Source organism: Drosophila guanche, unplaced genomic scaffold, assembly GCF_900245975.1.
Source record: "Drosophila guanche unplaced genomic scaffold, DGUA_6, whole genome shotgun sequence".
Classification (NCBI taxonomy): Eukaryota; Metazoa; Arthropoda; class Insecta; order Diptera; family Drosophilidae; genus Drosophila; species Drosophila guanche.
This window is the reverse complement of record NW_022995745.1, coordinates 8463142-8490405: the sequence shown is the minus strand read 5'-3', so window position 1 is coordinate 8490405 and position 27264 is coordinate 8463142. Positions and strand designations below refer to the sequence as shown.

The 27264-nt window shown below is 49.2% G+C and overlaps 4 protein-coding genes across 4 annotated transcripts; 2 read left to right on the top strand and 2 right to left on the bottom strand.

Annotated features, from left to right (window-relative positions):
• Window positions 1-350: 350 nt before the first annotated feature.
• On the bottom strand, window positions 351-1515 carry LOC117581266. Its single transcript, XM_034268276.1, has 3 exons — window positions 1308-1515; window positions 925-1197; window positions 351-853 (listed from the first exon to the last, which is right to left on the bottom strand). Exons 1-3 carry the CDS (start codon window positions 1386-1388, stop codon window positions 758-760), a joined length of 450 nt encoding a protein of 149 aa, XP_034124167.1. The 5' UTR covers window positions 1389-1515; the 3' UTR covers window positions 351-757.
• Window positions 1516-17141: 15626 nt separating this feature from the next.
• Window positions 17142-17836, bottom strand: LOC117580968. Its single transcript, XM_034267758.1, has one exon. The coding sequence runs from the start codon at window positions 17788-17790 to the stop codon at window positions 17227-17229; it is 564 nt and encodes a 187-aa protein (XP_034123649.1). The 5' UTR covers window positions 17791-17836; the 3' UTR covers window positions 17142-17226.
• Window positions 17837-18232: 396 nt separating this feature from the next.
• On the top strand, window positions 18233-19174 carry LOC117580982. Its single transcript, XM_034267777.1, has 3 exons — window positions 18233-18387; window positions 18457-18918; window positions 18982-19174. The coding sequence occupies exons 1-3, from the start codon at window positions 18357-18359 to the stop codon at window positions 19122-19124; spliced, it is 636 nt and encodes a 211-aa protein (XP_034123668.1). The 5' UTR covers window positions 18233-18356; the 3' UTR covers window positions 19125-19174.
• A 4829-nt stretch (window positions 19175-24003) lies between these two features.
• LOC117581086 (endothelin-converting enzyme-like 1) lies at window positions 24004-26368 on the top strand. Its single transcript, XM_034267972.1, has one exon. The coding sequence runs from the start codon at window positions 24041-24043 to the stop codon at window positions 25901-25903; it is 1863 nt and encodes a 620-aa protein (XP_034123863.1). The 5' UTR covers window positions 24004-24040; the 3' UTR covers window positions 25904-26368.
• The last annotated feature ends 896 nt before the right edge of the window (window positions 26369-27264 follow it).

The window sequence follows — 27264 nt, the reverse complement described above, 5'->3', positions numbered from 1 at the left end:
TATTTTATTGGATAGATATGTTAGATATATGTACATACATATGTATGTAAATATATGTATATGGTGGGGCGCTCCAAGCTGAGCAGCTAGGAACAAAGATGGGACCTTGTTGTGTTTGAATCTGTTTTTGAAGCTCGAAAATATTTGATATGAAGACTTATCTCTTTGGCATTTGGTGTTTCTATCATTCTCTTGACCTCTTCTCTGTCGCTCTTTTTTTTCTTTTGCTTTTCTTTCGACTCTGCCCGTTTATCTGAGGCTTATGGTTAGACTTTGGCTGCGGACTATGCTTCTTCGTTTTGTTTCTTCTCCTCTTCTCCTCTTCCCATGCTCCGACTTCTTCTTCTGTGCTTTTTGACCTACATACTAACGACTATTAGATAACATAATCGAATAACAGTTCAGGCAGCAGCAGCATACATACATATGTATGTACATATGCGTCTTACGTTTGTATCTTCAATTTTTTACACTTAACTAACAGACTTGAAGGCAAACAAAAGAGCGGGGTGGCGCACAAATTAGCACTGACTCTTGCCCTCAAAGTGTATTCATATTGTGAGGTGAGGCATTCCCCATTCCCGAGCTCACACCTGTGGACCGACACAAGAAGGGAGAGCGAGTGTACCCCACCTTGCATGAACACACCTTGTTGGCTCTTCTTCTGACAGCCAGTGAGACTCGAGTAACTGAGAGCGGACTTAAAGTACCAACTGAGAGTGATCAAAGCTTTCCGTAGCGGAGGGGAGGGCGGTGCCTACACTGTTTGGGTGGCCACATCCCGTAGACGGCTGCGTCGATAGTGGGCATAGGCCTCCAGGCCATTGATGCTGAACGCTGTGAGTCCGAAGAACTGCAATAGAGAGGACGAAGTGGGTATTAGCCTCATAGTAATCATTTGTAATCATTGGCATAGTGGCTTACCGCTGCCGCCGTATAGGCCCCAATGTCCAGAGAGAGCACCAGCCCAGAGGCCACAAAGTAGGACACCGCCAGCGTGGAGTGGACGCCGAGAGACCAGAGCGTTGCATCGCACCGACTGAAGTACCGTTGCCATAGGCGCAGGTAGCGGGCAAGCAGCAGCGTAAGTGTGGCCGTGAAGCCCAGCGCAGCCACGACCAAGTAGAAACTGCCCCGAAAGTTGCTCACTCGCACCGGTCCGCACAGAATGAACAGGAAGCCGATGAAGCTGCTCAGCTTAAGAGCACAGAGAGAGGTAGAGAGAGAGAGAGAGAATTAGAGAGAGCTTTAGAGTCTGACCACCAACTCATTAAGGTGGAGTGAAATGGAGTGGAAGTGGAGCTTACCATGCAGGCGATCTTGCAGATGCCCCCCATGCTGCGCAAATACTTCCGATCATAGTCCTGGCCGGCAGACATAGTGGACATTCCCGCAAATCCACAAATTCGACAACGATATGACAACTAAACTCGAAAACTCGATAAGATTTTAACGACAGCCCGGCAAAAGTATTTTCACATTGCGCGCTCTCGGGCACGCACAGAACGCCACTGAACGAACGCCACTCAGAACGATTTTGTGTGCTGGACGCCGCGAGGCGACGCGCAGCGTCGGAGAAAAGGCCATAGCAAAAACTAAAATTATGAGAGAGCGAGCCCAGAGCTCCATGAAGACCTTGAGCGGGAGGGAGTGGCGGGGAGAGCGTGGGGCCATGCATACGCTCTCCAGCCCAACTGAGAGCCAAAACAGATGGCACAGTGGGCCAAGTGATGGCGAAATGATGGCAAAATTCAACTGGTGGTTCGTCGATTAACGGACACTCAGTTCGCTTACTGTGGTATACAATTGTGTGCAATCAAGAGGAGATACAAATCATTCAGTCAGTTCCGAATCAATCAACTTGTAGGTAATCTCTGTGTACTGGGAAGTAAAATCTTTTGAATTGATGATAATTGTTTTTGCGATTTCGTGGCTGGCTTCACTTTGGGTGATGTAAGCGGCAAGGTCATGACTCACTCAATGACGGTGACTGTAAAGGGAGAGGAGAGGCCACCAATAATCGCCCCACTGTGCAATGACTGTTTCGCTCTGCTGAGCGATAATATCTCAACACAACTCTATCTCTTCAACTCAATACGATTCATATGCGGGCTCGACCTTATCAGTGCGGGACAGAGACAGAGAGAGCTAGAGAGCTAGAGAGCTAGAGAGCGGGTGGGTGGGAGAGCCGCTGTCCGATCGCTTGGTGTTATCGTAGCTGTTTGTTAATTGATTGAGCAACCAAGCAACAAGTACATAATCCCCCGCGACGCTGTTGGTGGATCTTGTGATGTGATGTGCGCTCCCAGTGCTTATGCAAATGCGAGAATCCAAATCAAATGCACTTGCAGCGTGATTCATACCACACGTCACACAAAAGCACAAACGGAGAGGCTGGCATCGGAAATGTTGTGTTGCAAAAGCAGCGACCAGTGAACACCCTTCTTCGATAGAGAACCAATTGTATGGGGGTACATTGTGGACTTGACAGTAGATACTACAGTAGATACGTGTACTGTCCTGTTCGGTGGGGTCATTTTTATGCCAGAATATATTTTGATTTAGTTTCCAGTGGATCGGTGCACTTATATTACATTGACCGCAGCTGTGGCTACGTCTATTTCTGCTCCGCCACATGTTCAACTTCCACGCAGTTTGTTGATAAACCTGGGGTGAAAGTAGGGCAAATCGAAACACTCACATTCCTACGCGACCTGCGAGAAAATTGAGTTATATTAATTGATTCATATTCATGGAGACTACACACATACACTTTGGGGACTGGAACTGGGACTGGGACTGGGACTGGGTGCTCGGCTCGTGATGGGAAGATGATGGGTTGATAGGTGGGTGGCCCGCCCATTCCGCCCAAGGCCACTTATACAATTGCTTGCTGTCAAAATCAGATTCGGAATGGAAAGCGGCGACAAATGGGAGGGGAAATGGCAGGAATACGAAACAGGGAACTGACTCTGAACTGCCACGCCCAGACCCAGCGGAAATGAAACTAGGCACAACGACAACATCAGACAGGAAATGACAAAAGGCAAAGTGTGAACATAAACAATAATCACAGCGAACAGCGAGCAGTGAACAGCGAAAATTGAGCTGGAGGCGGACTCAAAGCGAATGATTGTCTAATGCCGACTCAAACAGAATGCACTTGAGAAATGTATCAGAGAACTGCACAGAAAGAGAAGTGTGACTCGTAAGAGAGAAAAGAGCATCGGCAGGCATGCATTTCCATGGAAAGCGAAAAGCTTGCTTAAACGACTTCTAAAAATAGATGTGCATGAATCTTTGTACTGTGCTTTTGTGGTGGAACGCGAATTGCTCATCGATACAAAAACACATCATAATCCAGGACGGGCGTGCAGTGGGGCTGTTGGTTGATGGTGTCCACTCAAGGGAATCCGCTAAGTAACTGTAACTGTAAATGATGATTTCAATGGTCCCATACTCTGTGTCTGTGTCTGTGTCAGTGTCAGTGTTATCTCCGTTGAACATCTTAACCCAATTAACCTTCGATACCATAAGAGAGCCACGTGGCTTTTGTTCATAATCGAACAGAAGTGCAGAAAATGTAATGTTGCTATTTCGAATAATGTGCATGAAAGTTCTTTCCAGTTCATGATTCATGTACATGACTGAGCGCTCGCAACTCCATGCCACTCGGAGTGCCTGGAATGCTCGGAGTACCCCTGTATCCCTGATTTTCCACACATGCCATCTGGGTAGCGGTCTGTGGGAGGGGGGAGTGAGTGCATCTAATTAGAAAAGCAGTGGCCGTAATTGGCAACTGCTGCATCAGCGGGTCGTTGTTTGCTTTGGCTAGAACCAGGGAACATGGCCAGGACCATGAGATGTTTTCGCTGCGCTGAAGCGATCACAAACAATGTCATTGGCGAGGAATGGATCAACTTTCGGTCTAGCTTGGCCAATTAGTGGAAAGGTGTTGTTGGCTCCTTCTCTGAGAAGATAATTAATAATACACTTCCAACAGCTGTGGCAGTCATTTTTCAATGCGACAGTAAGAGTGCGAGGGTTCTTGGCAGCTGTGGGACGGGCATCGAAGACGTACTATAAAAAAAAAACAAAGAAACTGATAGCTTGGTATCTGTCAAATACATTCACCTCACACTCCGTTCTCTCGCACTCCTCTACCAAAATCCATTCGAATGCAAACTCCCTGCACTGGCTGTCAGGACGATTCAATGCCCACACTCTGCAGCTGACAACACCAGCAGTCCTTTGAGGAACACCCGTAAGACAGCACCAGCACCAGCACCAGCAGCAGCATCAACACCCCCGGAGGCCTCAAAAAACCCCTGTAGAACCCCCTGGAACCCCTGTAGGACAGCCCTGTATCTGCCAAGTGAATTTGAATCGGAGTCTTTTTCTTTTTTTTTTTGTTCGCCTCCTCTGCTCCATCTTAACGTTGTTTTTATGTGATTTTGTTTCTTTCTTCTGTGAGTTGTGCGCATTGTGTGGCCGACAGCAGCCATCTGCCCAGGGCTGTTCCAGGGCCGAGATCCCAGAACCCAGAACCCAAAACCCAGAACCCAGAACCCAGATATCACCCCCACCAACAGCGAATGGGAACAAAGTCGCAGCAAACATTTATGCGCCTTATAAATGATTATCGTGTGCACTCAAGTGCCATCGTCATCAATCAAATGGACCGAGTGCAACAGGATGCCAACCCATCCCCAACATTTCCACGAGTCTCTGCCTCTGCCTCTGCCTCTGTCTCTTATTTGCATCTCTTAAGAGTACGACTATTTGCATGAAACTGAATAATAACTCTCGTTAAATCCGTCTTCTCTCGTTGCAAACGCCAATGTATGTCAGCACAGGGCTGGAGACATCAAACCGTTTCATCAAACCTACCCTGCAGAAGTAGGTTGTTCCCAATCTAGAAGGTGCAGCAGAACTGCAGATGCTAAACATAATTTATTTGAATCTTCATCCTTTTGGAGTTCCATTCGATTTAGCTTTTCGGTATCGTAACGATGTGGACAGGGCATTCCAAATTCGATGCCCATTTCGTGTTCGTCGTGTAATTTATGCTAATGAATTGCTCCCCGTTTGGTCCGATTACACTTGCCGCCAATCAATCTATCAATCAATCAAGCCAGGTCGAGTGCTGCTCATTAATGGCACTGCTACGATATGAAACTCGTCCAACCCCCACCCCCACCCCCTTCTTCCTCTTCCTCTTCCTCCTGTAAGTGTTTGTTTCTCCTCTGGACTTTCTTTTCCTGTCTCAATCAATTTCTAAAATGTTGAGTATCAAATCAATTTAATTGGCATTTTATTGGCCCCGTCCACCCACTGGGCCGCCGGTCCTGTCCATTTCTATCTCCCGCTGGCTTCTTCTTGTACTTTTGCTTCTACTCTTACTCTTCGATATGTATGTACGTATCCTCCAGTATCTGTAATCTGTATCTTCTTCCTCGGACTCCCCTCGATATCGCTGCGTTCGCACGTTTTCAAGCAATTTTCTCTGCCTGATTTTTGATGAATTTATTTTGCTGGTGGCTTGACTGGAAGTCCGTCCCCTTGCAGGTCCTGTGTACTGTGTAGTACGGCCACGTCCGTGTCTCGGTGCAAGCTGCATGGCCAGGATTTACGACTGTTGTTGCTCCAAGGCGATATTTGGCACTTCTGTAAGTGCTTGGTTGGCTCTCAAAAGTTGTCTGCCATCAACCCAGGAAGGCTGCTGCTGCTACTCCTACTGCTACTGCGGATGGGTTCCTCCTTTCCGGCCAGGTATGCAATTGTTTTCGGCCAGAAACAAAAAAGGGAAAATATATATTTTCAATTGAAAGCGTGCCAGCATAGATTGGCTTCCAAGTCGATCTGACAGAGCAAGTCAGAGTGGCCAGGCACGTAGACCACTGCCACTGCCACTGTAACTGCTACTGCCACGTAGTCAGAAAACTAAAAATAAATTTACGTTTGCATGTGTGATGCGGAATCTATTCAGCTGCACTCGGGGAAACTTGGCAGCGGGCTTCCCAATGGAATTCGAGAATTCGAAAATAAATGCCAGATACTGTGAATGCTTTGGAGGATTATTCATTCTTCATTCTTCATTCTTCATTCTTCATTGTTAGTTTTTATTTTTTCTCAGTGCACGAGATGGCCAGATGCTAGCTGCTGCTTGCCATGCACTTTGCATGCCCTTGATTGCGGTGTGATTTCTGGATATTTTCAGTTATTAAGCGAGTCAATGCTGCACTTGTGGTATATGTTATTCATGCTAAATGGAAAACCGACTGACTGATGGCGCACCACTTGACTTTGACGTGACTTTGGTTCGCCCTGGGTGGGAACACATACAGACGACATTCCCATTTGTACGTATGTACTGAAGATGGATAATGAAACGGTGCACAGGTGTGCTTTAAATCAAAGTCACGCGCTATGATTGATCGGGGGCGTTACACCTGAAAGCTTGAAAGACTGTCTGACAGATGTCCAGCTGGGCGAAGTGGGTTGCAAAAGTAACATCCAAGTGATGTATTCGATGTGACACCCAGAAGTGTGTGCGCTCTTCTTCTGAGTCCACTGAATCCGCTCAGATTTACCCCCAAATTACACATTAAAGAATAGTCTTTGTCATGAAATGAAATTTGAATTTCCCCCAAACGGGGACGGGGCCAACGACAGCCAAGTTTGATAGTTTTTTGATGACTAAACGTTATTGTGGCCGCCATGACCATCCATTTATANAGTATATGCGACAGTGGAGGACTAGGCGTGTCGTCCCTGTAGAAGGGCGGTAGAGTCGTGCGGGTGGCATCGCGGGTGCGGGGGGGGGTGGGGGGGGGGGGTGGGGGGGGGGGGGGGGGGGGGGGGGGGGGGGGGGGGTCTCTGGAGTGGGAGCGGAGAGTTTGCTTGTGGATGTGCTGTACATGGGTATGTGAGTGTGAGTGTGAATGTGAATGGATAAGTGGAGCTGGCGGTAATCGAATGGAAATGGAAATGCGAATGCGAATGCAAATGCAAATGCAGCTAGAGTCAAAGGCGCTTCATCAGAGTCATTAATTTGATTTGAGTGTGATTTGCTGGCGGGGAGTACGCGGAGTTCGCTGCTAAATGAATTCAATGAATAATGCAACAAGAGGCAGAATCATCAATCTAACTATCCTGCAGACATCCCGCCAACATGCCAGCAGCTCTCTGTCTCCCTTTTGCTCAATGCAATTACACAATTTGCTAAATTACAAGAGCAAAACTGTGACTTTAGCAACAACTTTCGTCACAGAGGCACATACGAAGATATCGCAAGAGCTCCAATGCATACACACACATATGCACATATGTAAGGACGCTATCAGACGGGAGATGCACACATGCACAGAGGACAAGAGGAAAAGAGGAAAGGGGGAAAAGGTTAGCTAGATGCTAGTAGAAGCAGCAAAGGAAACCCGAGCTCATGCTTCGACCCTCCTCACAGACAGAGGGGAGCCCTACTCATTGCCACTCCCCCCCCTCCCGGGCACGCACACACATACTGCAGCAGCATCCTGCTGCAAATAGTAATCAAATTATCAGTTATGCCAACTGACAGTTTTCTGCTGCTGCCTGCCCCATCAAACGATGTTTTGTGATCCAATTACAAATTATATTAAGAGTTTTCAATTTGCCCGAGCACATCACAGATAAGCAATCAGATATTCCAGCGAATTGGATGGGTCCCGTAGCTCGAGACTGGCTAATGGGTGGGAGTGGCTGCTGAACATGAGGAGAGACGGCTTCAAAGCTGAAACAGCTAGAAAACTCGCTTGTATCCACTTGTGGAGCGATTTGTGTACAGTCAATGAATAAGTTCAAGAGGGTTACCGTTCTGGACTGAATAAGCAGATTCACAAATTCCTTGGGTAAATACCAACCCATGATGTCGCACATTTGCCTCGTTAAACAAACATAATTAAGTAATTTCAAGCCAGAGCGAATTCAATTCCGAACTCGGAATGCAATCAGTCGAATGAGCCTTCGCCACACCCACAACCAGTGTTGCATACTGTTGCATTGTTCTGGACTACAAAGGGTTACATTTGAGGAGACAGCTACTGCAGCAGCTCGAATGGGCAGGAACCCAAAATCAACGTTGCCCTTGAAGCCGAACGGCACATCATATTGTGGCATACTTCAGGGCACCGCAACACTCTCAGACACACAGACACACAGACACGTGATTTCCATTTCTCTTGTTTCGGCTACGAAAAAGCCTTTCGTCATAATCATAAAAATCTGCTTAGCACTTTATTTGCCACAGCTGCAGCGACGCTGGCGCTGGCGCAGACGCAGCCGCAGACGCAGACGCAGACGCCGGACCAGGCAGCCACACGCACGCGGCAAGCCAGAGTTTTATTGCCACTTGCACATTAAGTAAATAAGAAGATTTCGACGTCTCGACGTGGCTGCGCCCTTCGCAGGCCCAAGAGTCTTTCTGGCTGCAAGTCGAATTGGATGCCCAAAATAGCTTCACAGGCGAATCTGTGATCCGAATAACTTTCTTTGGGGGTAGTGTAGCCGATCAAAGTAATCATTTCTGCTGCATCGAATTCCCCGTGTTCCCTGAATTAGAGCCGCTTTAAGCATGTGCAGGCTTCGGTTAGCGGATGGAAACATTTCAATGTTGAGGCGACAGTCTGGGGTATCTCTACTTTTTTATTGCCTGCTCAGACAAGCGAGCAGTCCATCCAGGACTGTCTCAGGACCACTGTCCACGCGCGGCGTTGGGTGGGTGTGTGTCTGGGATACTTTGATACTTTGCAGCAAAACGGGATCGTTAAATCAAAACAACGATTCCAGCACGCGTTTGCCTATTACCATGATAAATGGCCAGGGCCAAGGACAAGAGCAAGGCCATCCAGTAGTCCTTATAAGTACCCAGTACCAAGGGGTCCTCAGGGGGCGCACGTTCGGTTCTGTCTGCATTTGATTGGCATTTTGGCATAATTGTATGTTAATAGCTCGACAGCTGGCGATTGCAAGCGGCCCACCAAAGTGGCTAATATCAAATTTATTTCCAATGCTAAAGCTCATACAATCGCACACAAGAATACACACACAGAGCACACACACAGAGCACACACACACAGAGAGCACAGCTTAATGCTGTTGTCATACGCGCTTATGAGCTTGACCTTGACATTGGCAGTGGAAACGCTGATAAACTAAGCCCTAATCCACTGGCATTATGTACATTCGGCACTTTGCCAGCAGACAAGACCCAGCAGTGGCGGCAGCAGCAGCCATCGAAACAAAAGCAGCGACAGAGAACATCATTCGGGGGGAGTACAAGGGCTCGATGGCCAGCCATCTGTGTCTTTCATAAAAGCGAGGCCCAAAAATGGGGGAGGTCCAGGAGTGGCTCAGCACTGAACGGGGGGCCCAGACCGGAGCAAAACAATGCCCGAATAAAAAGAAAGTGGAAGAGAGATTCAGAAGAGAAAGAGAAAGAGAAAGAAAAGCCAAATACCAACAGCGAGAAAGAGCGAAATAAAATCAATTTTCATTGTAATTGGCAACTTAAAGGCTTAAGCCGTGGCTATTTCTATTATTGAGCTGCCCCGATTCCGATTGCTTCTGGATCTGGATCTGGCTTTGGCTCTGTCCGCTTAAGGCAGGGGGAACGAAGCATCAGCGCGGCAGTAGCTGTTCCAGAGAGGGGCAACTTTTCTGGGAGTCAATGATGTTATCTTAACTAATTGTTGCATCATTTTGTTGGCTTGCTTTTACATTGATTTGGCCAACTGTGCTGTGGCGCAGCTGCACGGCGCAGCTCGCACATTGGCGGGAAATGCACTTTACCTGCACTTCATTTCACTTTGAAGCCGGGTCCGGTCCGCCCATCTTGTCTGACTGTCGGACGGGCGACTTGGCTCATTCTGTTTGGTTTGCTGTCGCTGGCGGGGACCATTAATTTATGGCTTTGACTGTACGACGCTGCTTGGCCCGGTTTCATCTTCATCTTCATCTTCTGTCGCGACGGACTGAGTCTGTGTGTGTGTGTCTGGCTCCCCTTCTGGCTTCTGCTTCTGGCCTCTGCTTCTGCTTTTACTTTTGCTTGAGCTCCTTTAACGCATTATCCACGCTTATTGTCGTATATCAAATTTAATGGTTCTGCTCGCCGACAACTTCCTGAGCGGCTTTAATGGCGTTCGCATGTCTTAAATGTGTTTTAAAGGGTCATCCGCAGACCCCAGACCCCAGACCCCAGTCCCCAGCCGCTTTTGGTCTCCGTTCTCCGTTCTCCGTTGACAGGGCAGACGTCAGCGCCCATATGCCGTTCGGGGTCTGTGAAAGGTGCTGGAGTCTCAGGGGGTTGGAGCAGATCAGACACCATTGCCTCCTGTTCATCAATCAACATTCAAATTGACACCCCCAATGCCTAAGAGACTCCTTAGCCATTCGATCAAGTCCCTGGTAGCGGGACATTCCCACAAAAAATACCTATCAAAAGAGACTTCAATTCGAGTTGAACGGAGTTCTGGGACTAGAAACTGACTTAAAAATGTGTCCAAAATGAATGGAGAACCTCTGGCGGAATTGCTCGTGGAACGTCTCTGTTTACCTGAAAGTTCAATGGCACAGCTTTTCATTTTTTTGTTTAAGAGCTGCTTTTCAACTGTCACTTCTTCCCGGTGTTGTCTTTGCCGCGATTCCCGCGATTCCCGCGATTCCTGCGATTCCCGGGAGGTAGGAGGCACGAGCACAAAATGAAGTTGTCGCTGGTGCTGATGCTGATGATGACATGTCGTCGACGACGATGACGACGATGGAAATGGCAATGGAAATGCCAATGACGCTGATTCAAAAATGTTCTCGTTGAAAATGTTGAAAATCGAACAATTTTCTCGCAAGATTGAAAACGCTTCGAGTCCCCAAGTCATTCCCCTCGTACCAACAGTTCTTTGGGCCTGCTGTTGGCACGGCTGTCCTTGGCTCAGACATCAAATTATGCTAATAAGCAAAGGACTGAGCGAGTGGGCGAGTGGGCGAGTGGGCGAGCAACAATGAGCCGCGTCGCGTCTACTGGGTGGGTAATCGATTGCCTTTCAGCCGGAGAGGAGACGAATGGAAAGCGTATGGAAAATGGAAGCGAACTACAACAGATTTCGTATGTGGCAGGCACACACCAACTTCTACCAGTAAAAGATTCCTATTATTAATCCGAATAATTCAAAACTAGCATCCATATTCAAAATCCCCACACACACATGGATAGAATTCTCCTAAATCTCACTGATATTTTCTATTGCCAAGCAGTCCAAGAAATTTCAGTGAACGAAGTCTCTGGCCAAGTCATGTGCAATATTTTCGATGTCACATCGATGCACACCAGATGCCATGCATTCTGCCCTGGAAAGGACAGTGCCTTCCATGGCACTTCTTTTACCCAAATGCTGGGAGCACACACACAAACACAGAGAGAGAGAGCGAGAGAGAGAGAGAGAGAGAGAGAGAGCGAGATGGGAGTTGTACATTCACGGACATCGATGATGTGCAAATGCCACATGTACACAAATTCCCATCAAACAAAACATGTAATAAAAGTAAAATTTGTCAAGAGAATTGACTGCATTTTTATGGCAAGGAAGAACATTGTGGCCAGAGGGTGGGTGGCATGTGGCATGTGGCATGTGGCATGTACAGCAGGCGTGGTGAGGGGAACATCAATTTATGCCGCAGATAAAGCATGAAAATGTCATTGCAATGCATCACAGAGCAGCCATCTTTGGGGGCGTCGATGGGGTGGGGCGACAGTGGGCGGTGCTCTATAAGAGCGAGAGGTTCATCATCCATCTGGGAGTTGGAAGCGGAAAGCCGTGATCACGATGGGATGGATAGTGTGCTCGTGCCACATATGTGGCACATACAACCGGTGCCATCTAAATTGACAGTGTCATCAGTTTTGAAGTGTTGCCATCGCTCTGGGGTTGCTTGCTGCTGCTGGAATGGTGGGAGAGTTGAGTCCTAGAGGGGGTTGATGTGTGTTCGAGGAGGGGGACTGCTTCAAAGATTGCTGGCAATTTGTACACGATGTTTTTGGGAGTACTAGCGGGGGGTAGGAGGGGTATGCTAAGAGTCCACCCTGTAAGCCCAAAGAGATATTTAGATACATAATGTTGACTTATTTTACTGGGAAATACACATCACACATGCACACACAAGTACTTACGAGGATGTCACGACATTTACCCTTTTCCTGCCAATATAAATTCTAAATAAAATATCTAATTGCAGCAAAGGGGACTACCCCCTTTTAAACTTCAGCTGGGGCCTTGCTCTGGATTCGTCCTTTAAGCAGAGATACCGGAACTCGCTTCGCATTATCTTTGGAAACTTTCATCAAGCTGTTGAAGCGGCCCGCGGGGTGGGGCCAGAGATCCAGAGAACCAGGGCAAGAAATTAAATCTAAACATTTAGCTGGCGGCCGGGCCGAGCTCCACTCCGTTTGTTAAAGCACCCGCCCAACCACCCAACCACCCATCCGACTGCTCTTTCCAGGTAATTACTTAATGTAAATGAAAGCCCGGGGCTCAACGTTCTTGGACTACAAATTGCATTCATTTGGCGACGGCGACATCCAACAAAGTTGTCTCTCCGCTCCACTGAGGAGCAGTTTAACCAGCAGCAAAGGGAATGGGAATGGTTGTGGATGTGGATGTGGATAAGAAGATTGTTGACATACTTTAGTCTCGCCAATGAATGGCAATAATCGTAGGTTAAACTGAGAGCCCCAGCCCTAGGTTCCAGTCCACAGTCCCCAGTGCCCGCCAGTTCTATTCCCAAAAGCACTTAGAATGTTGAGTAATGATGCGGGCACAAAAATCACGCACTCCCATTGCAAAAACAAAAACAAAAACAAAAGCAAGAGCAAGAGCAATGTGGGAGAGAGACTCTGCAACACGTCAGCGGCAGCGTCTCGTGCTCCATTTGCTGGCATTTATATGTGTCGGCGTGTCAGGTCCGTCATCAATCACATTTTCAGTTATTTGTCAGTTGATATACTCGTAGCCCGTAGCCCGTAGCCCGTAGCTGTACCCTTACCCGTATGTGCGTCTTGGGAAACCCGAATCAGAATCTGGGTCCTGGGCACGCCTAAGGAGCCCCTGACATTTATGACTTGCCACTAAGGAACAGCCCCAGCTCCACAGCACACCACACCACACTCCATCTGTTAGTCTGCGTCCCCGTCCGCGTCCGCCTCCGTCCATCCTGCTGCTGTTCCTGTTCCTGCTCCGTGTCCTGCTCTGAGTCACGCTTCTGCTCGGCTTCTGCTCCTGCTTGTGTATTTGGCCCCGTTGCAGTTCCTTTCTGCTGCAGTATCAACCATTTGTCTTGCTTACAAACAACTTTTGCCTAAAATGGGCACAGAATGGAGCTCAAATCGCTCTGGCACAAACCAGAAATTAGTGTGCCACACTTCGTAGGGTAGATAATTCGATCCCAACTCGGGCTGATAACATGTTCGGCTCCTTCTTTATGGAGTGTGGAGTCGCCTCACTGTTGCCACCTTGCCCTGCCACCTTTCCGTTTCAGCATCGATTTCAAAAGCATGAAAACAGTCCCGCGATCCGCATTTGTGTGAGGTCGTCTCTTTTTGTTAACACGTTATTTTTAGCCCGAAAATTAAATTAAAAAATTATGCAAAAATATTGTGTTATACTTCTGTTTTCGCTTTCGTTTTTGTTTTTGTTTTGTTTTGTTTTCTGCTGCTGTGTTTTTTTGTGTTGTTCTGAAGCAGAAGGAGAGAAGACAAACACGAGCACAACTAAATAAATAAACAAAGAATTGTGTAAAAAAGTTTTTAAATATATGCGGATGCACGCACGCCTTGGCCCGGTGCCCGGGAAGGGGTGTTCGCACGCACGGGGAACTGGAAATGGAAATGGAACGGGACACTCTTTGCATATGAAAATGAGTTTTGTTTGTTCTCACAACAAGACTCAACGGTTTTTTCCATCAATTTTCATCATTTCTGCGTCGCCTGCCAAAGCTCCAACACTCGTAATAAATCCAATTAGGAACGCCCAATGGCAGGAACTATCAGACGGTATTACGGCCAACATTTGACACTTTGATGGGCCAGCGGCCAGCTGAATACAAAATTACAAAATTATAAAGGACAACAACTAGACCTTATGGCACTGTGAATACCCCATGGGGTACCCCCGCTTCTGCTCAGATTTAGTTAGTGTTTTGCTGCTCTATGGCACCCATAGCCTAGGGTAGCTTGAATCGCTGCAATGGCCAGTTTCCAGTTTCCAGTTTTCAGTTTCCAGTTTGATGAGCTTGATTAAGTCCACGCGTGAAAACGAATATGGCGACCTTCGACTCTCAATCAATTCCATTCGCCTCCAAATTGAATATATTACAGATTTTTTTCTGTGCGGAATTGCAAATGTAAACTCAAATGTAAGCCATATTTCAATTCGCAGAAACCGAGGCAGATGTAAATCAAATAGTTCAGTAACCAGCCGCGCTTCAGTTTAGTTCCAGTACTCCTCACGAAGTGGATAGATATATATATAGGGGAATGGCAGTGCATAGTTTGGACTACTCTTCATTTGGCCAATCATCTTCGCAGCCTGCCTGGGCCTATGTTTGTGCCCCAAACTCATTTGCAACTAATTACATTTTTACAACAATTTGTCAGCGCCAAGTTTTTCCAAGTCGGGTCACAAACAACTTTTCATTACCGACTCATTACGCGGCCTTGGCAAGGGAAAGGGAAAGAGCAACAGCAGCGGGACCGCGTGTGGCAGTTGGAATCCTCCTTCTGATGAGGCTTGCTTTTCGGGTCCTTCGTCGTTGCCATCTAATTTCATTTCCGTGGCGCAATCAGCGGACGTAGTTTTCAAGCATCCTGCAGTCTGTTTGCAGTGTCTCTGTCTCGCTAGGAAATTAAATTGAAAGCACTATCCGGGATGGGAGGCGCCATCGTTTCGGGAGCATCACATTTTGGGCAACGATCCTACTTGGTTGGGCCCCCAATTTCCGTTCGAAACAGCACTTTATAATTATGTATGTACGCAGGAACATACACATGACATAAATATGTATCTATCTATGTTCATGTATGTGTTCATGCATGTCTGAGGCTGTAGCCTCCGTCTAGACATGCGGAGGGACACTTTTGAGTCGTTATCTGTCATTCGTATGCAGTTCCAGCCTGTGTCCTTCCTGTGTCCCTTTTCTGGGCGGATGTTTGATGATTCTCTGCCCTCTGGCCAGCGCTGGCAGCTGATCCCAGCTATGGGTCACACAGGGCTGTAGTACTGTGCCATGAAGAGAGGCTTTTAATTGAGTTATTCGAGCATCGTAGTGCGTGCACTGGCACCCAGAAACGACTCGTTTATCTAACGTTTCGAATATTCCAACTGCTCCAAGACAGTCTCGAGTCAAAGTTGTGTGGCAGAGCACAACGAAAAAGATTTGATTTATAATCGTAAAGAGGCTCCTGCATGACTCCTGCGTGTGGTGCGTGTGAACAAAGTCAAACTTGAGTGTGCGATGGGATGGAGCCAGCGTATTTATCCGTAGTCATGGGACACACGAAACGCGACTCGCCCTGACACCGCCACTTGACTCACATCAGCATCATAATATGTCAGCCACTTTCGCACCCATCCACCCATCCACCCATCTGCAGCAACTACCCTTTTGCACCCAGCTATTTGTATGCTCTGCCACTCCCTTCCTTTCCCTTCCCTGCCCGCACTATGTGGCAAGTGGCGCAGCGACATTTGGTCGGCTTACGCTAAGTGAAACACGAGAAGTCCCACTTTGTGGGCCTGGGCAGGGGAGTGGGTCAGAGTGGGGCTTATCTCCGTCTCCTATCCTTGCTTTAGTACACGCGCCAGGCGTTGCACACAGCTCCCCAGACACAGACACAGACACAGGCACAGGCACAGACACAGCCAGCCACCCACACATTGTTATTCTTTGTGTCTGGTTCCGAGGTTCGTCCCCCTGGGGAACTCTGCTTTGTTGCAGCTCCGTTGTCCTGTCACCTGCTGCTGCTCTGCCCGCGGAATGGCCATAAAGAAGGACAACCCCAGCCCTGGCCCCAGCATCGTTTGCCAACTGTTTCCGCTGCAACCTGTTCCATTAGCCTGACAGCCAGCCCTGCCCCGCCCTTCCGTCCTGCAGTGTTCTCCGGTGTAAATATGAGAATTTCACTTGCCACTTTATGCTAAAATGCAAATTTTGTTGCCTGCTGCACACACCCCACGACCCCACGACCCCACGAACCCACACACCGCACTCTTCTTTGCTCTGCCACGTGTACGTGGAGCGGGCTTAATCAAATTAGAAAACATTAGCAACTAACTGGACTCTAACTAGATTAGGATGCTGCACTGCGCTGCAGAATGTGCGGCTTGGCACTCACCAGGCTCACCAGGTGAGTGTGGTGGTCTGTGGTGTGCACACACCAGAACACACACATCCAGCAAATGTCTAATTCCATTTAAATGTTTACAACTGCATTTAGAAAAGGTCAGCGCAGAGGTCGCGCGAGTAATCCAGTGGGAGGATGAGGACAGGCTCGCTTTCACAGTGGTGAAAGGTCCAAGCTCTGATTAAACCCACGTCCACTCAGCAGCCACGGACAAAGGTAAGCGGATCGGCTCCAGGTGCAGGACTTACTCGTTTGAATGTACGTGAATTTGTGTAGTTACTTTTTGCCAGTTAAACAGGTCGGACAGGAGCCATTGGCTTGCACCTTTCAGCATATTCAGAATATTTATGCATGCACATGCACAGGCACAGGCCCGTCAATAATTGAAAGGGATTGAAAAGGCAATCGCAATGGGAAACCGCATTGGCCCTCCAGCGATGTGGCCATGCAAATATAATGCAAATTCATTTCATTCATGTGCGAGCTCCCATTCAATTTTACGGGTTCAATGGGTTGCGTATTGTTCAGCATTTTCAGCTTATAAAAACCGTCCATCAGCAGCCTCTGCCCAGAATGCTGAAGCCATTGATAATTGGAGTAGCGATAGTTTCCGTGAGAAATGATATAGATTTCAAAAAGTTTTAATCACTGCACTAATGGGAGTCACCATCGATCGTATCGCGGCGGCACCTTGGACAAGAATTAATTGGAATAGTTGCGAAAGTTGGGGAAATTTATGGCTAAAGAGAGAAGTTTTCAGGAGGGTTTTCAGGGTTTCCGATTAGGGGTAGCGCCTTGGTCTAATCCTTGATGACGATGGGCTGGTTGCGGCACATGCGAGCTCCGCCACCCTGGACATTGCCACGGCAACGCCACTGGCTGGTGCGGATCCATTGGTTGGACTGGCGCACACAGTTCCTGCGGCCTGCCTCGCAGCGGGTCTGCACAATGCAGGCACCCTGACGATCCTTCCAGCAGCCGGCGATGTTGTCGTCGATGCACTTACGCCTGCGGCACTCGCGCACCCGCTTGGAGTCCGAGGAACGGGGCGACTGGGTGCGAATGCGCTTGGCGCACTGGCCGCTGACGCCGCTGCCGCCCAGGATGTTGCGGCAGCGGGTGGTGCAGCTCGCCTTGAGCGGTGCCAGGCCAGAGTCGCGGCGGCGGCAGTTCAGCTCGCGGAGGCGGCAGGGCCTCAGCTTGGTGCAGGTATTGCTGCGGGGATCCCGCACGCAGAGCAGCCTGGGGCTGTTCAGGTCCCGGATGGTGCAGCGGCCCTCGCAGGGGCGACGGCCATCGCCATCGGCCTGAATGGCCACCACCAGGACGACGACGAGCAGAAGGCAAATGCTGAGCTTGGACATGATGCGATTGATGTGTGAATCTTCTGTTTAACCGACTGCTGGAGCTGCTTGCCTGATTGATGCCCTTCTGCTGGCGGAGTTGCGTATTTATAGCTCCATCGACCGCCTGCACCCATTCCACCCATTCCACCTGGCACAGCTGTTCTGTTGTTTGCCCCGCGGCTATTGTGGCCACGGATCAATGGGATATCGTGCGAAATCTGGCACTCAATCAACAACAATTTGACTCCGTTTGGTGGGAGTTTCTCGTAAAAAGCGGCCCCAAGACTACTCCAGACGTTCCTTAAAGAGAACTCAAGTTTGTACCGATCCTGAGTGAATCTGCGATGCTCCAGTTATTCAACAGCTGTCCATGGCGCTGGGGTCAATGCCTCGATGTGTGTTGCACAATGGCAGAGCTGACGCGTGCCGTGGATGGATTGTGTGCAGAGTTCCCTTCCAGGTAATTGTTGGCATCGCTCCCCTTGCTGGTATAAATAGGCAGGGCGGTTGGCCCAGAAGGCAGCAGAGCCAACAGCTCCTTCAGCAGAGTCCAACCTAATAACAGCTAATAGCCAGAAAGCAAGATGCGCAGCAATCAACTGACACTGATCTTTGGTAAGGATAGGGATACTCTGGAGGATCCAGCACAGGTTGATGCAAGAGTTTGTTTTTCTCTAACCACAGGAGCGGCCCTCATTTGTGTGGCCAGCGGCCTTACCACCGTCACCCCAAGGACAACCACCAGGCGGTCAACAGCCGTCAGCACCCTGCCTCCGATCAGCATCCGACCATGGCCCTGCTCCCCGCCAGCAGTCTGTGCCCGCACCAGCCCCAGGGTATGTGGCAGGACGCCGAAGGGCGATTGCCAGCGCTTCAACAACATCTGCGACCTGATCCAGGCCAATCGGTTGGGCAATCCGGCCGGCATTCGGCACACCCGCGACATTGACTGCAGGACCGTGCGCGCCGTCGGCGCCGCCCACAGGCGCGCCTGCTGGGTAGCCTGCCCCGCACGTCCCCGTGCCTGCAGGAGAACCCCGCCCAGGCAGGAAATTTGCGTCCGCTCGCGCAACAACCGGGAGTGCAAGATCCTGGCCAACACCTGTCAGCTCCGCAACCAGAACTGCAACAGCCAGCCCCGCAACAGTGAGTAGCGCAACCTCTACGATATCCACCGCCCAACAATCCATGCAAAATCCATCCTTTCAGACTGGCTGCGCACGGACAAGCGTCGCTGCGCAGGGATGCAGTTGGGCGACAAGCAGCGGCCCTGCATCAACCTTCCGACAACCACCAGGCACCCCATCAGCAGGCGCACTACCACCCCCCGCCCCACCACCTTGGATGCCTAATGGATTTTCCATACCCTTAATTTGTGTACAATAAACATTTGAGACTTTAACCTGGAGACCAGCTGCTGCGGTATCGATGCTTCCTACATGACTTCGAAGCCGAGCTCGGAACAAAGTGACGCTCGGAGTGAGTGATATAAAGAGCATTAGACAAGATCCCTGCAAGATCCTTTGGCTATAGCTTCGGAGTTAAGGGACTCGGCGTCTCATGTCGATTGTTGCCAGGCATGTCTGGAGACATTTGTCTCGATGCCGTATTTCTATTTGTGTCGAGTTCCAGGTATCATTAACTGTACAATGTCCCCGCATCGACTGCCAGGCTATGGAAAGCTAAATCCCCACTAATGACCGTCGCTGACTTATTTTGTTTTGCATTGCCCCAGACAACGCAGGGCCAGCAGATGGGATGGGATGGGATGGGATGGGACGGAGCTAGCAAACGAAATAACAACTCAAATTACAATTGTGTGGCGGAGGGAGGGAGGGAGCCAGTCGATGGGAGTTCATTTTTATTTGGCAGAGTTCCGGGAATCCTGGAAAGCGGACCCAGCACTAATTAATTGATAGATGGCAGGGCAAATTGAGTGAAATTGCATATTCAGAGGAGCAGCGGAGAGGAGTGGAAAGGCATCAGGCTGGAGACGCGATTGTTGTGCACTCATGAGACAGCATGTGGGAAGTTATTGAATTACACACACTACACATACTCGTAGGCACGGTGTCCGGGCAACAGGCCAAAGTTTTGCAAATTACTTGCAACATCTCCGCAACACTGGAAACAACAATCATCATCAACGCGAACTTGTCGCGCACTGTGGCAGGAAGGATGTGGCTGCGGCTGCGGCTGCGGCTGCGATTGTGGCAGGGGTTTCTGGTTGCTGGCTGCTGGCTCGAATAACTTTCCCTGAAGCTTGTACAAGTCACCAGCTAAGTGCCGAAACTTCTTGTTGCTGTTCTTGTTTGCCCCGGAGGTTGTGCTGCCATTGCCATGGCTGCTTTAATTAAAACCCTCCGGTCTCTTAATCAAACCAAATGCGAATCAAACGAATCCAGTTGCGGTCGAGCCTCTGTGTTTACCTAACAGGTGGGAGGTACACACATCCACATGTAGGTGTGTCTGTACGTCTTCATAAAGCAGCTTTTCCATTGTGGTTCTGAACATCTTCAGCGTTCAGGAAATGTGTCAAAACGGTTCGAATTATCCACGCTATTGTGGCGCTGTGTAGCCTGTTAAGTGCCGAGAGAATGTTTCATTTGTATTCAAATTGTGTTGGATCTGCTCCTATTGCTCCACTCTTACTCTTAGGAAAATCTCCTCGCCTTAGTCACATATTTGTTTATTTCTTTCCTTCGCTTTCCTTTATATTTGTTGTAATTTATGCTTCCACTCTTCCATTTGTTCAGCTTTGCCCTCCAATCTGGCAATCATCTCCAACTGTTGAACACTTGGCCGACACCGTTTGTCATTGCGTTCCAGCATAATGAATGCGAATGAAGGCGAAATGTTGAGGCTACCACGCCCACATTCCAACATGTGCTCAGCTAATTTTGGACAGCAGCAGCGCAGCAGTTATTAAAGCTAATTGCGTTGATTCATAAATTAGGAACACCTTTGGGTTGTGTGTGTGTCCATTCCTGGGTTGCGTGCGGTGTGCCATGTAGGGGACAGCCACAGTTACATCTAGGGGCAGTCCAGGCTAATGGCCGACCACAGGCTGCTCGGAGTGGGTGTGGGAGTCCCGTACCCCCGTGGTGTGGTGTGCGCACCACCCTCGAGCTCCATGCATGTGAATGGAGTCCTTAATTTATGAACCAAACACAAATCCCACATCGGATCGAAAGTACGGCTCATAATTTGGCACTTGGAAACCAAACTGTGGCTAGGAGAGGTGTCAGTGCGGTGTAATCTGCAGAGTCACGCGGCCACAAAACTCGATTGTCATGCCTTGGACCGTTCCCGAATGATGACCATGACTGCACTTTTTCCTCCAATCTCCAATCATTAACAATAATAGCGGAAAATTGATTCGAGCCTAGAACCAAACGGGTACACAAGTGTTCTATTGAAATGTAATCCAAATGGGTTGCTAGGAGGTTCAATTAGGTTTGAATTTTACGAAACACAAAGAGTGGGGACAGGCACGGAGATCCCTCTCATCAGTCTGCATACTTTTGTTTGTGACAAAATTACAAAATGAGCGAGCCATAAACCATAAACCATAAACCATAAACCATAAACTAAAACGGAATGCCTGAAACGACGGCCAAATGGCACATTTCTTTCGCAATTAAACATCAAAACAGGCCCGACAGACCGCAAAAATGTTCAGACAAACCGCTGACAAATGAACGTAGGAGCAGCAGCAGTAAGAACCACAATAGTAACAGGTCGCATTTATTTAAATTAAAAAGAGGAACAATTTCGGAATGGGAGGCATGTTCCTTTGGTCTCGCCGCCCCAGCAAGAGGGCAACATAAAAAATAAACAGAAATACGGAAAAAATACAGAGATCTTGTTCCCAGTCTCGGAACTTCAAATAGCTTTCAAATTATTTTAAATGTTGCTCGTATATGTCCTTTGGTTGCGGATTTGCCCTTTACTCTCACAGAAACATTTAACATATTTTAGCATAATTTGTTTGCATTACGTAGTTCCAGCTTCGCAGCTTCGCAGCTTCGCAGCTATGCGGTTTGTATTTATAGCAAATTAGGTTCAGCCAACAGGAATGGCGACAATTAATTGTAAATCAACAGACAATCAGCGGACCGCAGGGCAGATGTGGTTTCCCCGAGCTTCTGCAGGGCAGGACTCGGAAACTCTCAAATGTTTAGATTTAATAATGAGAGCAGGCTCTCAGCTGCAAGGACACTGTTTAAAGCACATAGAAGGACCTGAAGTACATACTTATAGGGCAAAGAGGATAGCTCAGGTCTTCAGGCATTTGACACTCCTTCTCCTATATTCAGTGACTACATTTGAGTCCACTTTGGAACTTATTCATTGCACTCGGATTCAGAGTCAGCGTCAGAGTCAAGAGCTAATTAGCTGGACGGTCTCCAGACAGATGGCCATTTTCATTGTTTATGTGCGAATGTAAATTTAATTAGAAAAGGCTGCAAAAATCCAACTGAAATACCTAAATGCCTTTGGTTACCAGAATACAAAACACATAAAGGATATATGCATGCATGTGTACATCTGCCGATACTTGGGTCTTATGAGGGGGCTTAGCAAAGACCCAAACACATGCCAGTGCGCACGGATTCACACGGGTGGAGGACAGAGGGAAGGGAGGGCAAGAGATATAGACAGGCATAAGCCACACACAGTATTAAATTGGCATTAGGTCGGGGCCAGGCAGTGGACCAGTGGACCAGTGGACCAGTGGACCAGTGGAGCAGTGGACCAACAGCCTGACTGGGCTTCGCCCCCAATCGGATTGAAGTTGCTCCTTGGCCTGGCCCCTGGACCAGTGAACAGCTGGTAGGAAGGGGACTCCAGTGAATGATTCGTGGTTGATGTGGACCCGGGACTGGGGGGTATACCATAACATGCCACATTGTCGCTTTGACTTTTATTTATTTTGTTAGACGCATTTTGAAAAGCCAATAAGCAGCTCTCTGATTGATTATCTGTTGCCCTCTCATTGTCTACTCCACAGTCTCCACTCTCCTCCCATCGCCTCTACTCATCACTCCTGATGCTCGCCTGTGTGTGCGTGTCTGCTCATGTGTGTGTTTGGAGGGCGTCAATCAATTTTGAGTGAAATAAATGAGGCTTGCACAGTCTTTTCCTTCCCTTCCCTTCCGCTTTCCCACAGCCTTTTAGTTCACCCGAAAAGGGCTTAAAATTGTAAATTCCTTGGTGTTGTTTCTCCCACATTTTACACTCCTACATTTGACCCTCCCTCATTTGCTCCAGCAGGCATTATAAATTGCTGCCACATCATCCAAGCCAAGGCCAAGGAATCCTGGCATTCCGCCTACCGGCTCCATAGCCCGCAAATCTGTATCTGATCTGTGAGCCACTATTTCCACACACATACGGGCCGACCGTTTCTCGTTTTCTGCTCCCCGACTTCGATGAAAACTTTCATGTCTTCAAGAGTAGCAATGCCCTTTAATTAATACAAATTATTACCAAGATTTTACTTGAGATTATTTGAATTATTGACTGTATTGACTGCTGAAGCCCCCCACCAGTTCGCTTCTAGCTCTCTTCTGCTGGCATGCGGAGAAACTGCAACACTTTTGGCAAAATGCATTAAATATAAATGAGAAAGTGTCGCAGCTTTCCATTTCCCGCATTCCGAGCACAGCCGCTCGGTCAGCGCCAGTCGGCTCTGGCGATTTTCAGCACTTTTCCTGAGAGTCAAAGCGTTCCACTACTCCTCCAAAAGTGTTTTCCCTCCACTTTGCAGATGCACACTTCTTCAGCTAACTTTGCTCAAGCAAAATACCGAAAAAAACGTGACAAATCCAACACGTTTTTGTACATAAGGTTGCAAGTTTTGGAACTGCTTCGGGGGCAAATGGGAGGGAGGGCATCAACTGGAGTACTTGTGCGTCAACTGACGTGTCAAGTGCTGTGATATCATTGCCAGATTTGTAGAATCAGCGTAACATATGCATAATCCGGCTGATCAGTTCTGTGCCAAATAAAAGCCCCATTGCAGCTGGAAAGTTATCAGATGCCTCTGGCGGCCGGAGATGAGCACTCGGTCGATCAGTGATCTTGATTTCGCCAGGCGGAGACTGCTCTCCGAGCGGGGCGGGCTTCCCCGCTGCGAGCCGCAGACCCAGCCAGCACGTATGATCTGGAGATAACCCCCAAACATAACCTCGCCGTGAAGCAGCTCTGGAAAGTGTCGCGCAAACAATCGACTCAGTTCGACAGTCGACGAGTCTCGGGGAAGATGCGTGCGATCGAGTGGCTGCTGCTGATGCCAATCCTCTCTGGCCCGTGGCCGTGCCTGTGCCGGGACCAGCTGCCGAATTCCTTGAGGCGCCACATGAACCGTTCGGCGAACCCCTGCACAGATTTCTATGAGTATGCCTGCGGAAACTGGGTGCGGACGCACCAGGATCGACCCTACAGCAGCTTGATCGGCAAGCTGGACCATGTGTATCACGGGAGGCTGGCCAAGCTGCTGGAACAGGCGACGACCCCAGGCGCCCCCGAGGAGCACCGCTTCGTGCGAATGCTGCGGCACTATTACACCGCCTGCCGGTCTCCACTCGGGGCGACGCCCTCGGCGGAGTTTATGCTGCGGTTGTGCCGGATGGTCGAAGTGGATGGCAACAGTCTGTCCGTGGCCCTGACGACCCTCTTCCAGGCTGACGTTCTTCTAGAGATCAACGAGAGCGACCTGCCCGCAGTTTGGGCGAGCCTCATCCTACGCCCCTCGGCCGAGGGCGACCGAAACGCGTCCTTGTACCAGCCCCTGAGCCGCGAGGAGTTCGACCAGCTCTGGCGCATTCTACCCGCCCCCGGGGAGAGCCCCGACGAGGTGTGGCAAAAGGTAAGGCACCTGGAGGAGGTGATCACCGCCAAGATCAAGCCCGAGGAGGCTGCGCGCTGGGCAACGAACCCCAAGGATACGGGCGCCCAGGTGCTGTTCCCGGTGCCGGCCTACTGGATGCTGCCGTGGCCCACCTACGAGACGGGCATTCTTTACGTGACGCATCTGTCGCACCACCTGGCCAGCCAGCCGCCGCGCTTCCTCCTCCACTACCTGCTCCTGCGCTCGCTGCGCCGCGATGCCGAGCGGCCGCCCTGGAGCTTTACCCGGCTGGAGTGTGCCGCCCAGGCCCGATTGTTCATCACCCATGCGGCCGTCTGGCTGGTGGAGCAGCACCATCCCCACCTGCAGGCCAATGGCACGCTACAGATGCTATTCGGGGAGCTGAAGCAGCAGTTTGGACTGAGGGTGCGGGCCAATCGCAACAAGTTCTCGGCGGCCACACAGCGCTTTCTCCTCGAGAAGCTGGAGAGGATGAGCCTGCGGCTGAGCATCCTGCCCAGCCCGGGGGTCGTGGAGTCCGTGGAGCAGCGTCTGGAGCAGCACTACCGGAAGCTGCGGATCAACGCCTCCGACTACTTTGGCAACCTGCTGGCCGTAATGGAGCACTCGAGGCGCCAGGAGGAAAGGGCGGACTCCAAGTACGACCTGCAGCCGGTCAAGGTGTACGGCTACGGCACCTATGCCTCGCCCTTCTTTATGCCCAGGGCGAACGCGCTGCTCGTGCCACTCTCCCTGCTGGAGGCGCCCCTCTTCCGACCCGACCAGCGCCAGGTGCTCACCTACAGCTCGCTGGGCTTCATCCTGGGGCACGAGCTCTCGCACGGCTTTGCGCCCGTCGATGTGCACTTCGATGCGCTCGGTCGGCCCAACAGGTCCAAGAGTAAGTCCATGCTCACGAGTCGACGCTACCTGTCCCAGGCACTCTGCCTTCAACGCCGTCACGGCTCCTTCTTCGCCGACGAGAAGTTTGCCGATCTGAATGGCCTCGATCTGGCCTACGGTGCGTACTTCGAGGCGGGCGCGGGCGCTGTCGCGGGCGAGCCTGGCAGGGGCACACCGGCCCAGAAGCAGCTCTTCTTTTTCAACTTTGCACAATTCTTCTGCTCGGACGACAAGAACCTGGAGGACAGCGAGGAGCACGGCAGCGATAGGTTGCGCGTCAACGATGCCATGGCCAGCTTCGATCCCTTCCGCCAGGCCTATGGCTGCCAGTCGGTGCGAAGTGGCACAAGGTCACGCTGCCAGTTGTATTAGCCAACCCGAAGCGTGGGGAGGCGATCTATGACCCACTGAATATTTAGTTGATGCAGCAAAGCTGTAGCTGTCCAGATCACCAGATCATTCATAGATGAGCTCCAGATTGTCTGGCTTTCGGTTTCGATTGCCCAACATTTCCCCCCCAAGAGCGTGAGCGGTGGACAGTTGTGCGGAGTTTGTGTCACATTTAAATCGTTTATTTATTCAATATTGGATGCACCATCAAAATAAATACATTATGTATATGTACATTTGTGTTAGCAAACAAAAAAGGAACACAACGAATCCGAGAACTGTTCTCAGAGTAATCAGATGAAATGAAACCCTCGTGCAGCTGCTGTCACGAATTACGAGAACGAGTATAAGGTACATACATATGTACATCTGTACATCTGTGCGGTATGTACGTAGTAATAGTAGTTAACACATTCCATTCAGACAGACAATTGTTAGTAATGGTTATACGAGAGTTCTCGCAGTGTTTTGTTTCCTCTAAAACATTTAAACTGCAAACTGCAAACTGCAAACTGCAAACTGCAAACTGCAAATGTAATTGTTTAATTTGTAATTATTAGTGTTGGTATTAATTTTAGTTTAAACTTTAGTTGTAAAACACTTGTACACACACATCAACATTGAATCGTTATTCTGTTTCCTAGCACTAGCAAAAAAAAATAAGAAGAACTTATGTACGAGTAGAGCAATTGGAAATTCGTTATGTCATGACTGATGTGTGAGCTAAAAGTCGTGTGCTGTGTGTTCTGGATCATTTAAATCGGTAAACTCTGGGGCTCAAAGGTTTACAGATTTAAGCGAGTGCCACTTCTGTGTCCATGTCCTTATGATTAGCCTAAGAACGATCCGAATTACAAAAATACTTCACAAATGTCGCACAAAAAGTTGCGCCAAAGTAGAGGTTCACTTAAGCCTTGTTTCAATGTTCAGTAGACACTTAAATTACTCTTTTGTATTTGTCAATGATTATTTATGCTCTTATGCTCCGGGGAAGGGGACGGGGAAGGGGAACGGGAAGGGTTTCCTGTAATGTAATAATTCTGAACGTAGCCTAATTATTTGATCTTAAGTTTAGTGCATTAATATTAGGTTACCGCCTCAGCTCTCTGGCCTGCTCTGGGCAGCTATCACCACTCAAGTCGACTCCTATCCTACTCCCGTCAGTGCTCCCTCCTTAAGCCTAGACAGACACTGGGTTGTGGTTAACGCTTTTGCTGCGTGCATAGAACGATACAATACGTGTGTATCTAGGTATTGCCTTGGCAATCTGAACATCAATGTAACATCAACAACACACAAGAATCGAATGCTCTGAAGTCGAGCGACTCTACGGGGACTGCTTT